Source organism: Tachypleus tridentatus, chromosome 11 (genome assembly GCF_004210375.1).
Source record: "Tachypleus tridentatus isolate NWPU-2018 chromosome 11, ASM421037v1, whole genome shotgun sequence".
NCBI classification, from domain to species: domain Eukaryota; kingdom Metazoa; phylum Arthropoda; class Merostomata; order Xiphosura; family Limulidae; genus Tachypleus; species Tachypleus tridentatus.
The window spans coordinates 43210967-43227088 of record NC_134835.1 but is presented as its reverse complement, the minus strand read 5'-3'; the positions used below and the strand labels follow the sequence as shown (position 1 = coordinate 43227088).

Sequence of the window (16122 nt, the reverse complement as noted above, 5' to 3'; positions counted from 1 at the left end):
AAGTAACCATTTTGAGGTCCACACAAATTGTCCAGTTGTGCTCGTGGTATTTTAGTAGGTCAGTCACAGTCTTAATGACATTATATTCCTCTCGTAAATACACAGAGTGTCCAATTGGAACAGCTGCATAGACATTGTCATTATGAAGTAGAACGCACTTCAAACTTTGCTTAGAACAATCTAGAAATAATCGCCAGTCATTTGGATGGTATACTGGCATCCCTAATTCCTGGAGAAGACCTGAGATATTATGACAATAAACAAACATATTCTCCTCTGTAAAATATGGCACAAAAGCCTGCTCCCGATTTGAAGTATGACACTTTAGTTGTATGGCTCAGCTGATTCTTTTCTTGCATCCTGGAAGCTAACACTTCAGCTGCATTTTTGGAGAGACCCAAATCACGCACAAGGTCATTCAACTCTGGCTGGCTAAACTGTTGAGGAGTTAATGACTGTGGGGTCTCATAAGAAGGATCGCCAGATTCTGAAAGTATTTCTTGAGTTTCATCAGCAGTCTCTTGCTCTTGGTCACTACCCACATCTTCAGATGGAAGAAATCCTTTAAAAACTGGGATTGGGAGCTCATCAGAGTGCAGAGTAGGTCGGATTGCTGAGGGGATACTAGGATATGAGATTTTGTGTCTGTTTTTCTTGCCAATGCCCTTTGTATTGACCAGACAAAAATAGCAGTCAGTTGTGTGGTCCATCGGTTCTCGCCAGGTCATGGGAATTCCGAAGGTAAACCCTTACGTTTCCCTTTTGTCCAGTCACGCAGCATTTCCTCGCAGTTATGACACACAATATGTGGGGCCCATTTCTTGTCTTGGTCACCAAGAGCAAGTCAAAATGCACGCTTTATAAGCACGCCTCAGAAATGATGTTATATTACGCCTTTGGCGAATAAGCGTGAAGCATCCACAAATATAACAGAAAGCGTCCGCTTGTTCTCACATTGACGTCTCCTTGTAGCCATGATCAGATCTGAAACAAAATCTAAACAATTTTAATATCTCTGTTGATAACATAAACGTGTAAGTAATTAACACGTTTCCTCGCGATAAGGACCCACCGGTGTCCCACTATTGTCTTACCTTTAACTAAGTTGCAGGCAAGAGACAAGTGTAACGACAACCTCACGTTATCATAGCTCATGCAGCACTGAAGCTGACAGATGTACAAGAGCATCGCAGCAGTTGCCGGTTTGCCAATATAGGCATCGCAGGAAACGTGTTAATTTGACCACAAACGGCTAGAATGAAAAACTTAAAATTGCATTAAAACTAGAGCATGTAGAGCTGAACCGTTTTCATATTTGAATTTAGCAGGTCACAAAGGGTAAGAATAAGTAAAAAAATCTTATGCAACTGAGATTTCGAAAAAATTTGTTGACCTGTGTAATCGATTATACCAAGTTAATTTTTCATCTCTTTTATTTATCAGTTGTAGACTGTGAGAGAAATGCAATGATACTAGTCATGTTTTTATTTTATTGGTTAGTAACATAATTATGCTTGTGATTTTCTTTTGTATGCTTGATTTTATCTTTTGTAACACTAACCCTTTTTTCCTAATCACTTTTTTGTCTGCTGCAAGGTTTAAAATGCAGTTATGGTCTGTGCTATAGCTGCTTAAATTTATTGTTGTGGTATTGTAGCTAAAATGAAAATTGCATGCAGTTTCACAGTAATAGTTTTTTTAGTTTTTTGATATATGTTTCCATTTGTGATCAGAGGGAAAGCTTTTAATAATTAGTATACAATTTTCACCATCAGAGGACACTTGAAAGAGAGGTGAGAAGTTGCAACACTCTTATCATTTGGACTGATGGTGACAGAGAGGGAGAAAACATTGGTTTTGAGATAATAGAAGTTTGCAAGAATGGTGAGTTAAAATAACATTGTCATATATGCAGAGTTTTGTAAATTTTGAGTAGTTTGCAGAACTGACAATGATACACATTTTTTTTTAATAATGTTTAGTTTTAATTTTTTAACCATTTATGAAATAACTTTTATCTGGGAATCTTAAGTGAATCAATCACATAATAACATTTGTATTTGTAGATTAACTTTTGGAAGCATGAACATAACCATAATTTTTTATATGAATTTGTTATTTTACTTTTGTTTAGTTAAACCAAATATCCAAGTTTACCGAGCTCGTTTCTCAGAGATTACTCAGCAAGCAGTGAATCGAGCTTGTCAAAATCTTGTCCAACCAGACCAGTGCCAAAATGATGCTGTGTATGTTAGCAGAGAACTTGACCTTAGAATAGGTAAATAATAAAAATATAAACTCTCAGTAGAACATTTATAAAACAAATAATTTTATATTTTGAGAAACAAATCAAGCTAATCCTTAGTTATTCATAAGGTTGAGTATATTATATTATTATTTGGATATGCAAATTATGAAGTCATGTGGAATGACATGTATTGGAACTGTATTTGATATTATTTGGGGTTTTTTAAGGTAGTGTGATGGCATTAAAAGTTGATTACTATTATATCATGGCTCTTTCAAGCATACAATATTTATGCACTCAAATTATACAAATGAGTTCAGATTGAGGATTTTATGGTTTCCAGGATGGGAAAATTCTTTCTACACAGTAACATTGGTAAACAAAGGAATATTAATTAACTTGGGGTACCAGGACCATCCAAAATGAAACCTGTAACAATTTATATTTTGATTTTAGTAAGCAAAATGCAACATTTTGTAACATGAGGATAAATTTATCATTTATCTGACTATGGAGCTACGTTTATTGCACCTATTATGTAATCCTCAACGTAATCATGGGACTATTCATAGTGTTATTTTTGGTAGTGTATGCATATCTTGACATAATTTTATAGGATGTCAGTAGATATTACAAGGATTTCATACACAAAATATCAGGTTTTTAAATTTAATATTAAGATTTCTTTATTTAAAAATTTGCTCCTGAATTTTTTCTTTCACAGTGTTAACTACTCAATGTGCAAAGCAGTTTTAACCTTAAGGTTAAAAAATATCTTTTGTCATCTGAAAATTTTCAGATTTCATTTTCATAATGTGTAATATCCAAAGAAATATCAACTGTTTTCTGCAGTTAGTTGGTCAATATGACTGACCTCATGACTACCATAAAATGTTAGAAAATAAATATATATTGCCCTTTTTTATTTAAATGATGGCACCTTGTTACAGGAAACTACAAATATTTATTCTACATGGCTTTAATCATGTAGCAGTATACATATTTTTTGATAATTGTTAATTATTTTGTTTCATTGATCTTTAAACTGTGTGTAACTAATAATATTGCCACATGACAAAATATGATATCTGGTTGCCACAATCTTTCCATAACTACTGACGTGATTTTGAAGTGTGCTATGTTAAAATAAGGACTTCACTCAGAAAGTGTGCATGTGTCTATTACGAGTGTTTTACCATTTTTCTTTCTATAATAGGAGCAGCATTCACACGATTCCAAACACTAAGATTGAAGAAGGTTTTTCCTGAAGTGCTAAGTGACCAACTGATCAGTTATGGTAGCTGCCAGTTTCCCACACTGGGTTTTGTTGTGGAGAGATATAAGCAAGTCCAAGCTTTTATACCTGAACCTTTCTGGAAGATCAAAGGTAAAGTATTTGAATTACAGAAAAAGTGGTTGCATCCAAGTAATGAATTTTTGTTAGTGTTGTGATGTTTATTATTATTACAAGGTTAGTTTGTTTTTTTAATCTTTTGTCTTATAAAAGTTGTACATAAAATTATTTAACATAAGGTAAGCAAGGCCTCTTTTGTGATAGAATGTTTGGGAAAATGTTCATTGTGAAATTTTTCTTTGATGGCAGAATATCAAACCAGGAAAAAATATTTTGTTTAATTTATTAGCATAATTAATTGTAGGGTTTTAAAGTTCTTTCACTTATATTTCTAAATTGTTTTAAGCCCTCAAGTATTCTAAGCTCAGTAGGATCAGTTTTTATAGTTAACTAACTATATAATACTTACCAAATAACACACTGTAAAATGCAGCAGTTCATTAGAATGACCCTGTTTCTGTGTGACTACAATTTACAAAATGTATCTTCATAAACTTTTAGTAAACATTATAAATCTGTTTAAAGAAAAAAATGTTTTTTTCAGTAAATTATTTTTACTACGGGTTTGTCAATGAATTTACAAAGCCCTTACTGAGTTGGTCTGAGTGAAAGGGGCTTTTAATGTTAAAAATACTTCTTTTTGTCTTAGAGTTTTGATATTTCATTAACCTCTTAAATCTCCTGAATGAATCTCAAAGTTTTATTTTAAACTTTATATTCCAAAACACTTACTTTTATTCAAACTTTAGTTTTATCATGATGGAAGTTTCTCTTCTTTGGTATGAATCTTACCTCACTTGCTCTAGCCTTTATACTTCACTATATTTTCAATAGCAACTTAAATCTTGTGGGTTTCCCCACTTATGTTAATGTGCCCTGTTATTACTTCCTGTTTACTTTTCTTGATAACCGAATGTCATGACAGTTTTACGTGCTGACCGCAGGTTTCTCTTACATGTTGTATAATTTTGGTTATTTATACCTATGCTTTGGAATATTTTTTTTGTTTTGGAGCTGTCTTATTGGCTTTTGTGTTTATTATCTAATTTCTTTATTTTTCACAAAAACAAATTAAAAAATCAGAGACATTTCAAATATGAATTCTCACATTCATGTCTCTGACATAGAGTCTACTAGTGCTCATACTCTGCCACCACTGGAGTCCAGCATTGCCCAGGTGTTGGGGGGAGGGGGGTCCATTCTGCAAAGGACATCCAATCCCTAATGCACAGAGATGTGAAATCTTACACGAGGTCTGATGTTTCTTCTCTTGTCAGCTCAGAAGCTGGACTAGTGAGAATATGGACTTTATTTTTCAGGCTCCTTTATCTTCTCAGACAGCTAATCACAATCCTAGAATGGACATTCTGCCTCCTTCATCATTTATACAACTAATACATCAAGTCTGTAAATGTCTTGAGCATTTTTTCTTTAACTAACAATTCTTTCTTTCTTTGAGGAAAGTCATTTTCTGACTATCTAGTCCTTTCACCTACACTATACTTTGCTATGCATGCTTGGAGATTTACTGATCAATTATGAGAGGGTGCTGCAATGTCTTATCCACCCTATTTATCAGATCAGCATGCCTTAGATTTTCATCATTAGGAAGATCTATATTTCGATTCTCAGAGGCTAGATCCTCTTCTTCCCCTTTGAGGTTCTAAGAAGGCCTGATGCCATTATTCCTCTTAACTATACATAGTTTTTTTTAATTCATTTGTCCCTTTAAACAGTTTTGCATTTTTACCTTCTTTGTAACAATTGTCTGAGGCCTAACACAGCTCACCTGCTCAATTTTCAGTGGATCTTAGTCATTTATTGACTTCTACTTTGGTATCATAACCAGCTTCTGCTCTTGTGGTTGGTTTGTTACTGTTATCATTTGAAGAGGTATTATTTACTTAAGGCCATTTGACTTCCTTCTTTGGCCCTTAGAGATCTCAGTCAATTTTACAGGAAATTTAGATTCCTTGAAATCTCAGGTGACAATAACCTTTTGTCTGTCCTGGTTTTCTACTGGACAGTTTTCTGCATCTTCCATTCAGGTTTCCAGACCTCTTGCATAGGCTTCATCTTCTGTTGGAATGTGAGGAATTTCATCCTTATCAGCCAGACATCCTTTGCTCTTACAAAGTGCTGGCAATGGCATCATTGACAACTCTCTGAGGTATGGTCCTGTGGGGTTTCAACTTGTATTTTGTTTCAACACCTTTGCTACCAGTCAGTAGGTTATTTAGGTTCTTACAAGAAAAGTGATCCTTTATTTCATGTTTCATCCTCCATTGTTTCTCATAGTTATTGTTCTTCCCTTTTTCAAAGATTGTCTTCTAGTTTTCAAGCACAAGCCATTCAAGATCTTCTGCACAAAACCTACAGAATGTATCAACTCCTCTCTTGCAGATTTTTATATTGTAACATAAAATTGGGCAATTGGTGATCTGTCATCAACCTTTTTTTGTTTCATTTGCCTCCTTTGTTTACCATGGAGTTGTTTCTTTCCCTCTTGTGGCATTTTACACCTTGTCTATGAATTTCAAAGTTTGATATTGCAGATCCCTATCTTCATTTTGCAGTCATAAAATCTTCTTATTGTTATTTCTGTTTTGTGTATGAGAAACAGGTTTTTCAGTTTTATGCTCTATTCTTTAGCCTTGCACAGCTGGTACATCGTTTGCTCAATTGTCAGATTTTTGTGTTATCTTCACTCACTGGACATTCACACTCACCATTCGTTATATGGATAACTGGCTTCTTCTTGCTCCTTCCTGCCATATGGTTGAGCTTCACACTAAAGCTGTTTTATCCAAATCTGCAAGAACTAGGTTTCTCCTCAAAATGAAGAAGTCTGTTCTTACTCCCACATAATAACCTGTCCTTAAAGGGGTATTTTTCAATTTATGCCTCAGCTTGACCTTCTCCTCTATACCTTCAAGCCATTGAATGGGTTGTTATTCTTGTATTGTCATCTCCTTTGCCATTGGTGCATGCAGCTCTATATCTTGTGAGGTTGTTAGTATCCTTGAAATTTCTCAATCCTTTGTGTCTGTCCCATGTGTGTTTCCTTTAATGACCGTTACAGTACTAATGGAACATTGCATGCTAGTTTGTCTGTTGACACTATCAGCTTCCAGTCTGCTTAACTTTGGCTGGTAGCTGAACAGGGAAAACATGATAAGAAGTATCCCTTTCCTGTCCCACATCCAGAAATACATATTTTGACTGATGCATCTCTCCATGAATGGGAGGCTTTTATTAGGAGGTATGGAATTCAAGAGCCTCTGAACAGAAATGGAGTCTTCACTCCACATCAATATTTTAGAGCTTCTAGCAGGTCAGTGAGCTATATCTTGTGCTTTTGAATTTTTTCAAGGGAAGGTGGTAATGTTTCGTTTAGAGATTTCCACTGTTATCTTCTACATTTTTCCTTGCTTGTCATGTTCTAGGTTTATGAATTTAGCAACTGATCAGTTATCTTGCCTCAACAGAGTTCTTCCACTGAATGGATGCTTCATCCACAAGTCCTTCATCAGATCTACTCTCATTTTGGGAATCCTCAGATTGATGCTTTTGTCATTCACTTGGAATGCCCACTTCCTGTCCTTCTGGCCTACTGTACCACACCTGTTTTTGGTAATAGATGCTATCAGCCAAGATTGGACGAGTCTTCTTTACATGACCCCTCAAGTTTATCTGTTATTTAAGGTTATTCTGGTGGTGCCATATTGGCTGGGTCAACCTTGGTTTCCATTCATTCAGTATTTTTAACAGTGCCAACTTGTCATGCTTCTGTCTAACCATCCCTCTTACATCACTATTTGTAAGAAATTCTTTATCTGGCAATCACAATTCTCCAGCTTCATGCCTGGGTTTTATGCAGTCTACTGCACAATGTCAGGAATTGACTTATTGGATGGCATTTTTATTAATTCAGTCCATTTGACATTTTTTTGTTGGAAATTTATCAACAGAAATTGTATAATTATTGGTCTCTAAGACATGGTTTATTCCTTCTTGTCCCAGTATGTCACACATTTCTTGATTTCTGACATGACTATTCAACAAAGGTTTGCCAACTTCATCCATTTCTCTGTATAAGTCAGCTTTCTCAGCTACTTTTCATTTTTTGGTTCTATCCTTGCTTTTTAATTCTTAGACCTTAACATCCTTTCCAGGTTTGTAATTGGGATATCATGATGGTTCTCTATATTTTATCTAGTTCACCCTTAGAACCTTTAACATCATGTTCTATATATCAAATTTCTCTTAATACTTATATTTTCTTGTTGACTAGAGGACGTTGATGCTTAGATGTGTTTGCTATTCATATTCACAGGACTCTGTGCTATTCAACTTATGTTCTGTTGTACCCAGATAGGTCCTTTTTTCCCAAAACTTTAGTGACTAGAGAAAGGGATAAGGCTTTCTCTTATATTCTTCTTTCCTCCATTTTTCATTTTTATGAATACTCAGATGTAGGTCATCTTTTATGCCCAGTTCAGGCTCTTCACTGTTATGTTGTGTGCACTGAGGGGTTTCAGGGCTCATGTCACCACTTGTTAATTCACTGGGATCCTAGGATATCACCTGACTCACTCTCTGCCACTTTGACAGGTTGGATTCTTTAGTTGGTACACTTTGCTCATGCTGGGCTTTGATTGGAGGAACAGAGACTTTTTTGGGCTTCATCTCATCAAATTCACCATATCTCAATGTTTTTTTCAGCTTGATATCATTACCTGCTGGAGGAGATTATACAGACTGGTGTGTGGATCACATCTTATATATATATATATACCATTACTTAAATGATTTGGTGGGTGCTTTCTCAGAAGGTTTTTGGCTACCCTTTGTGGCTGTTCTCCATTCCCTGGCTGTTTTATAAAAGAGATGAGTGACTTCATTTCTTTTATGGTTATTTCTACTCTTTTTCATGGATCTTTTTGTCACTTTCATTTGGATCCCACTCTGTAGTGGATGTTGTCTGGTCAGGTGTGCTTATCTCCAAGTTTACTCTAGCAACCAGTTGATTGACAAATTTTTATTTTTTTATCTTGTAGTGATGAAATTTGTTGACATAGGGTGTTCCATAAGACCACTTTCTGCACATTCTTGGTGGTAAATAATTATAACACACAGACATACACAACTGGATTGCCACTCATAAACTATAATGATTAAAACTTAAGAGGATTTTGCCAACCCCTGCTAACCCCTAGATTGAATAAATCGAGGTTGGTTTGCAGTTCAAAGTAGGGAGTATAGTTCACCTGTTGAATTGTCTCCAGAGCATAATTCTTGGGACTCTCCAATTCAAGTATACCCCATTTTTCTAAATGGAGGATGGGAGTTCTTACCACTCAGTTTCCACTCACTAGAGTAGTTGACAGAGGTTTATTCCTACCAACTGATGCTTGAACTCATTCCACTCAAGGTGATGTTGGTGAAGCTGGATGCCCTGTTACCAATAACCCTGAATGTTTTTTTTCCAAATTTGTTGTAGAAGTAGCATGTGTGGGAGCTTCCTTATCACTCTGGTAAAGAGATGACTCATCACTATCTGGTTGACTTGAGCATGGCACTTCTCTTCATTTCAATGATCATGGAAAAGGGTATTTGACTCCACATAATTCAGCAAGTAGACTGTCATGTGCTGTTGGTTAAACTTAAGTTTGTTCCATATTCTTTTTTTAATTCCAGGGGCAGAACATGTTGCCTTGACTTTCTTGTTAGGATTGCTGTTCATAATACCCAGCTAGGTAATCTCTATTTCTTCAGGTTGAGTGAGAGACATGATGGGGCCCATAATTCCAAGTTCAGTTTGTTGCACATCTTCAGATTAACACAAGGGTTTGTCAACTTTTGTGTTTCTTGCCTTCTATTCATAATTCCAGTGGTTTGACATGCAACATTCTGTAACTTTTAGGTTAGCTTCCAATAATACCCACTACTGAACAAGACCAAATATAAAGCAGTTTTCCTGCACTAGCTGCTACACCTTAGATATTGATTTGAGTCCATGACCCAATAATTTCAGTGATGAGACAAGTGACCTCATTTGCGTGATTAGTGCTTGGATGAATACATGTTCATCTAACAGTGTTAAGATTTTGTCTCTGTGGCAGGTTGGCCTTCAGTGCCCAGGAATTAGATTTCTTCTTATCTAGGCAAAGATCATATCTGTTTCAGATATAGTGCATATTCCCCATTAATATGCTGCTACTATATCCTGTTTTTACATGCCTCTTTTCTGTGCAGATGCTTTTTGTGTGAATCTTACCCTGACTGGCCCCTCCATTTTGTCAGTATGGGACTCTGGCTAAAGTATAAGGGGAGGTAAGTGGGTTTCAAAAGTTAACATTTCCCAATACCAGAAATGTATTTCTGATTATACTTATTGACATTCAAACTCTTCTGTCCTTTTTTCTCACAAAATGGCTGTTTTTGTGTCTGCTAATATAAACTGTCTTGGAAAATGAGTGGGAAGGAAAATGGAGAGCTTACATATGGATCTGAGATAGTGGGCACATTGACATAGGTGGAGAGAATCAAGATGTAACTTGTTATGAGCAATACAGCATGGTATGAAGGCTGGAACAAGTGAGGTAAGATTCAAAACAATGCATGGATGTGTACAGAAGAGAAACTTTCATTAGTATAAAACTGAAATGATATTTAGTAATGGTATGGTGTGAAAGTGCATGACCAAGGAGGTAAGTCTCCATACCTAAAGATTTCTCAGAGCAAGAAGAAATTGATTATATATTTTTTGCATGCATATATTTCCTCTATTCTTAATTACCACCACAAAGTCATATGTGTGTTGAATATACATTTATCACTTTGTATGTCTCAATATCTTACTTGAAATAGTTTATGATCATGATTTAGAGTGAAAGAAGGAGGTGTTGGTTGTGTTTATAACTGTCAAAGATACAACTTTCTGAACTGATCAGTGTGAATGATGTAACTTATTACCAATAAGAAGACCTGGCATTGGTGATTAATAATTTATTTGCTTTAATCATGGCCATCAAAGAGATTTTTGAGAGATTGTGTTAGATGTTTGCACAGCACAGAAAGCCACGTATCTTGTGATATATATATATAACTGTATTGTATAAAACAGTTAAATGACATTCAAAATTTGTAATATAGCTATGGCAAACCAAAATACTGTTATAAAATAAAGTTACTACAAAATCTTAATGTGGTGAGTTGTTCTTTGATAGGAGGCATTCCATGAAGGCCTTTGCTTTTGTATCTTACTTCTTCTGGGTTCTAAACATCCACTTATATGGGGTGAAAGAGAGGATCCTTGTACTATCAGAGATTTAATTAATTTGTTTGATTATAGTATAAAATGAGCTATTTCTAAAGAGTATACATGTTTATGTAACATTTACATGTGAGCTGCAAAGATCAAAAATATATTTAAGGTGGGCATGATATCTGTTGGGTTAAAAAATTTGCTTGGTTATAGTGTAAAATGAACTAGGTCTAAAGACTACACGTGTATGTAACATCTACATGTAGGCTAAAAAGATCAAACAAATGTATTTGAGGTAGGTGTAGCACCTGTGAGAGATTGAAAAAATCTTTATCTTGTTTCCTATACATTCATTCAGAGAACTTTGAAATGTACAAGTCAAAAGGTTATGTGAGTATCTTATGGTCCAAACGTACATTTACAAAACTGTAATTGTATTATTGAAGATAAAGAGCAACAAAGTAGTAAATTTTCTAGCTTATTGGTCACATGACAATAAAAATGAAGTTTTAAGTATTTTTTAAAAGATTTATGTTGAAATAAAGGACTTAAAATTTAGATAGCATAAAACTTTGAATCATAACATACATTATAATTTTAACTTCTTTCACATACACTGATACTAAAGATGTTTAAATTTTGAATGTAACTCAGTGTATTGTACAGAAAAGTGTTTAAAGGAGTACCTGTGTTGAAAGGGTTAAGGGAGAAACACAAAAATGACAGTTTTTGGCATAATAAAATATAAAAAAATCTTTATTAAAAATTTTCAGACACCAAGTTTTGGTAACACAATTATCATCGTCAGGTCTAGTTACTGTCAATAATTGTAATAAACTTTGTCAGTTGGATTTTAGTGATGGTGTATAATTTATCTTTAATCAGTATCAAAATCAAACTCTTTGTTTTAGAAGTAGTTTTACTAAATTTGATTTAAAGTGTAATGTATATTTATTTATATTTATTTTATTACTGAGAACATCAAAGGAAAATTTTATTATCTAATATTTTTTGGGGAAAGGGAACATTCATCAAAATGTTAACCTTTAGTGATCTGTTCTAATTATATTTACATGTTGAGCAACTGAATAACTGCATATAGCAATAAAAAGTTAATATTACATTAAATTGAAAGTACATGATTATTAATAGTAGAGTTGCTAATTACTTTTTAAGAGTTAGATTTCAGAACAAATTTTGAGTAAAGGCCAAAATAATTTCGACCTGTGGTGTTTCTGTCTTTTTGTCAAATTACATGTTGATAGTTCTTTCTCCTATATAATTGGATTTCTTTTTTATTTGCTTCTTTATTTTATTTCTAAGTATATCTAAATTTCTCTTTCTGATCCCAAGTATTAGACTTAATTTCTGGATGACAGATGCTTTATTCCTCACCAGAGTGTTGTAAATAATTATTTTATCCATTTTGTTAGGTTGCTCAGACATACTACTTAAAGTTATTAAAGAATTTGTAATATAAGTTTGCCTTTTATTACATGTTCTATATGTGAACGTGAGGAAATTAAAACATTGAGTTTTTCTATGCTGAATTAGTACTCAGCTGTTTATAAGGCACACTTTCAATGTCAAAAGGAGTTTTTTATTTTAATGGTTTTTTTCAACTATTTGTTTGTATAACTACTCCTTTTGAAGATACTAATACCACATATTTTAGTTTTGTTTCATGGTTTTGAGAATGTACAAACTTTCTTGTTTTTATAGTTATTTGGAATTTTGATGCTACTGTAACAAAAAAAATGAAAACTAAGGTGATAAACAAGTTCATTTCATGTGGTTGTATAACCCTTTTTTGTTTCTTTATATGACTTAAACATTACTTGGATCAAAGAAATTTACATTTAAGGAAGCTGAACTACAATTTTTTTATCTTAAAGTATTTTGTATTTCAAGGATGTGGTATATAATAAATGTCTTCTCAGAGTGTAGAGTGATGGGTATCTAATTTAAGAAATTTCCATTATCTTAAATCAACATAAAATGAAGTAATATAATGAGTTAGGTAATGTTAGAATAAGTAAAGTAAGTATAAATGGTAAATTATCTTCAGAGAAGGGCACAGAAAGATATGATTATGTTTGTAACAAACACGTTTTCTCTCTCCTTTATTCAACATTCCAGGTAGGATTGAAATAGAAGTTTAGCACAAATAATATAAATGTGTTTTGTTAAATAGTATATTAACGTACAACTTAATGAGCTGTAATAACAAAGTGTTTACAGTAACTTGCCACTATTTTTTAGTTTGAACAAATAATAGAGCAGTTTCAGTTATGCCCAGTGATTGTATGTCTTCATTGCATGTACCTGTTAATTTAGTGATAAAATAACTTTCTCTCCAGGTAGTTAATCATATTCAGAATCAACTTACAATTTCCAAACAATACCAGGGTGATTTGTGCTAATTCTGCTAAATATTGCATTGATTTTTACGTGAACAATACCTTTAAATTTTATCGTTGTCACATTGAGCAAAATAAGATATAAATAACATTTAATAAACCAATTATGAAAATATTAGTAGAATTAGGTTCCTTAAGCCTTTAAGCCCTGTAACTTCATTATGTTGCAAATGAGATTTGATCTTAATTATTTTTCATTTATATTGAACTGTGAGGGTTAGTCAAGATTTTAACCTTCAACATCATAACTAATATGCTTTTATTTATATATAGACATTAAAATTTTTGATATAGTCCAGAGCTTTACATAGATTGTTGATTTCAAATTATGTTCAATAAAATAAATTTTGACTTATTTAAATTTAGTTAGAATGTTAGTTTACAATAACTTAAATTAAGAATTCATTAATGTTGTTTTCAGTGTCTCACCAGAAGGAAGATGTGGCAGTAGATTTTTCATGGAAAAGAGGGAGGTTGTTTGATCACACAGCTTGTCTAGTTTTGTACCAGATATGTCTTGAGGTAATGTCACTGTGTTTCGAATGTAGTTCTTAATAGTTCTTTACCATGTAATTAAATACTAATATGCTAAACCCACCATTACTAAGATTTTCCATATGACAAAAATAATTTTGTGTAACTGACAGTTACACTAAACTTGTTACAAAACTGTTGGAAATGTGCTATTTATCAATAACGTGCTAAATCTCTTACTTACAATAGTAATAAAAATAATTAAATTTATATATTTGCAAAAGAGGTTTGTATTTAACATGTCTTTCTCAAACAGAATATTTTTATGCTCACATAATATAGATGTGTTGAGGTTGGGAATTTTGGATTTTTAAGGTGAAGGAATCTGTTGTACTTAAATGGCATCAGAAAACAATGAAATGTGGATTAATTTGAGTCATTAAAACCATCCACAAAGAGACCTTCAACAGGTTGTACCCCAATTTTGGTAAGTAAACTGCTGTGTCTTGTGATGTGTAAATCCACAAACACAATGGCCAGTGAAAAAAAATGTTCACATACATTTCAGGCAATAGTATGCAACGTAATCAAGAATGATATCCATCTGTAAGCATGTAGCTTTCAAAATATATCTAGGCAAAGAAAATCAACTACACAAAACAGTACAAATAGCACTTGGCCAGGAAGAACTGGTAGCTTGGTGAAATTTGATGTAGAGTACGTTTTCTTCGCGATAAGTGTCGAGAAAGTAGAAAACTAATAATATGTGATAAACACACACCACACTGATATATTTCAATATATTTGAATTTCTATTGCTTAGGAGCTCAAAATTAACTGGCAGTAATTAACTTTTTTTTTGTTGAATTTGGGTCTTGGACTTCACAAAAAATAGTAGTTTTAATAGAAAATATAAGACACTCTATAAACTGGGGAACAAAACTTCATGTTTTGTGGAACAGTTTTATATTGTTTAGCCAAGCTAATTAGTTTGTTTCATTTGGACAGAATCCAACTGCAACAGTATTAGGGGTGAAAACTAAACCTAAAAGCAAATGGCGACCTTTACCATTGGACACTACGGTAAGAATAGTAATTGATATATCTTAAAATGTTATATTAGAAAATCTTATTCCATAGTTTTCTTTTTTTGACTTTGAAGGTGTGGAAGATGATGAAATATTTATGGCTTCACTCTAAAAAATGCTTCTGTAAATTTCTTAGTAAAACAAAGTCAAGTGCAACTTATATTGCAGTTTAAAGAAATATAAAAAAAATTGTGTTTATCACCGTGTATGCTAAAATGCATACTGTGTTGTAATATGATACCACAGAAATAAATTATGAGCTGAAAAAATATCACAATATTTTATAACTGCAGAAATTGCTTGAGCTCATATAACTCATTTTTTTCTTCAGTCATGGTGTCACTTACAATAAACATTTGGTTTGAGGATCTGAAAAATAATTTCTAAAATATACACTAGTAAATTTCTCCTGTATTGAAACATTTGCTGTGTGGTATGCTTTTTTCAACCAAAAACTGGATGTACTAAAGAGAATGAGATGTAATATTGGGTGAAATTAAAGTTTTCAGTTCATGAAGGAATATTCTTTTTTTTCTTACATGAATTGCATTGTAAATGTTAACTGAAAAGTAAATTAAAAAATATTAAATTTTAAGTTAAGGCTCTTATGTGCTCTTTGACTTTGATAGTAGTTTTTGTTTTCCATAAACTGTAGAACCAGATTTATAGATTGGAAGTTTTAACAAATTACTGAGAGATAATTTCCTGTCAACTGTTTATTGAATGTTCAAGTTTTAATATGAATCATGTGTCAGAAAATACAAAATACATATGTTTGCATTATAGGAATTGGAGAAAAGTGCATCCAGGAAACTAAAAATTACTGCCAAAGAAACTATGAAAATAGCAGAGAAACTTTACACAAAAGGCTTTATTAGTTACCCTAGAACAGAAACTAATACTTTTCCGAAAGACCTGAACCTAAGAAGTTTAGTGGAAATACAGGCAGAAGATCCAAACTGGGGAGGTGAAGTGCCAAAATCATTGTAAATTTTTGTGTAGACTAACACTGCGATCATATTTAGAAGGGCTGCCATTCTACTTTCAGCAAATGTCTAGGGATAGAATGAGTACTTATTCTGAAACAGCCAATGAATATGTTATTCATTATTAATGAGTTGTGCTGCTAACCTCTTTGATTTGTTGTTTATGATTCAAGTTGAGAACTTATTTTGTTTGTTTGTAAAAAAAAGGGGTTTACTTTTTACAGAGAGAACATACATCTTCAGTAAAATGTTATAACTGATGTGGCATGTAAATTGCAGCTA

The 16122-nt window shown here is 33.2% G+C and overlaps 1 protein-coding gene across 2 annotated transcripts in view; it reads left to right on the top strand.

Annotated features, from left to right (window-relative positions):
• Top3alpha (topoisomerase 3-alpha) overlaps nt 1–16122 on the top strand; it is an 81769-nt gene that overhangs the window by 15044 nt on the left and 50603 nt on the right. For both annotated transcript variants that reach the window (XM_076467061.1, XM_076467062.1), the window contains 6 exons: nt 1776–1884; nt 2135–2278; nt 3465–3635; nt 13714–13814; nt 14775–14849; nt 15641–15821. In XM_076467061.1, coding sequence (XP_076323176.1) covers nt 1776–1884; nt 2135–2278; nt 3465–3635; nt 13714–13814; nt 14775–14849; nt 15641–15821 — 781 coding nt within the window. The remainder of the gene's footprint in view (nt 1–1775; nt 1885–2134; nt 2279–3464; nt 3636–13713; nt 13815–14774; nt 14850–15640; nt 15822–16122) is intronic.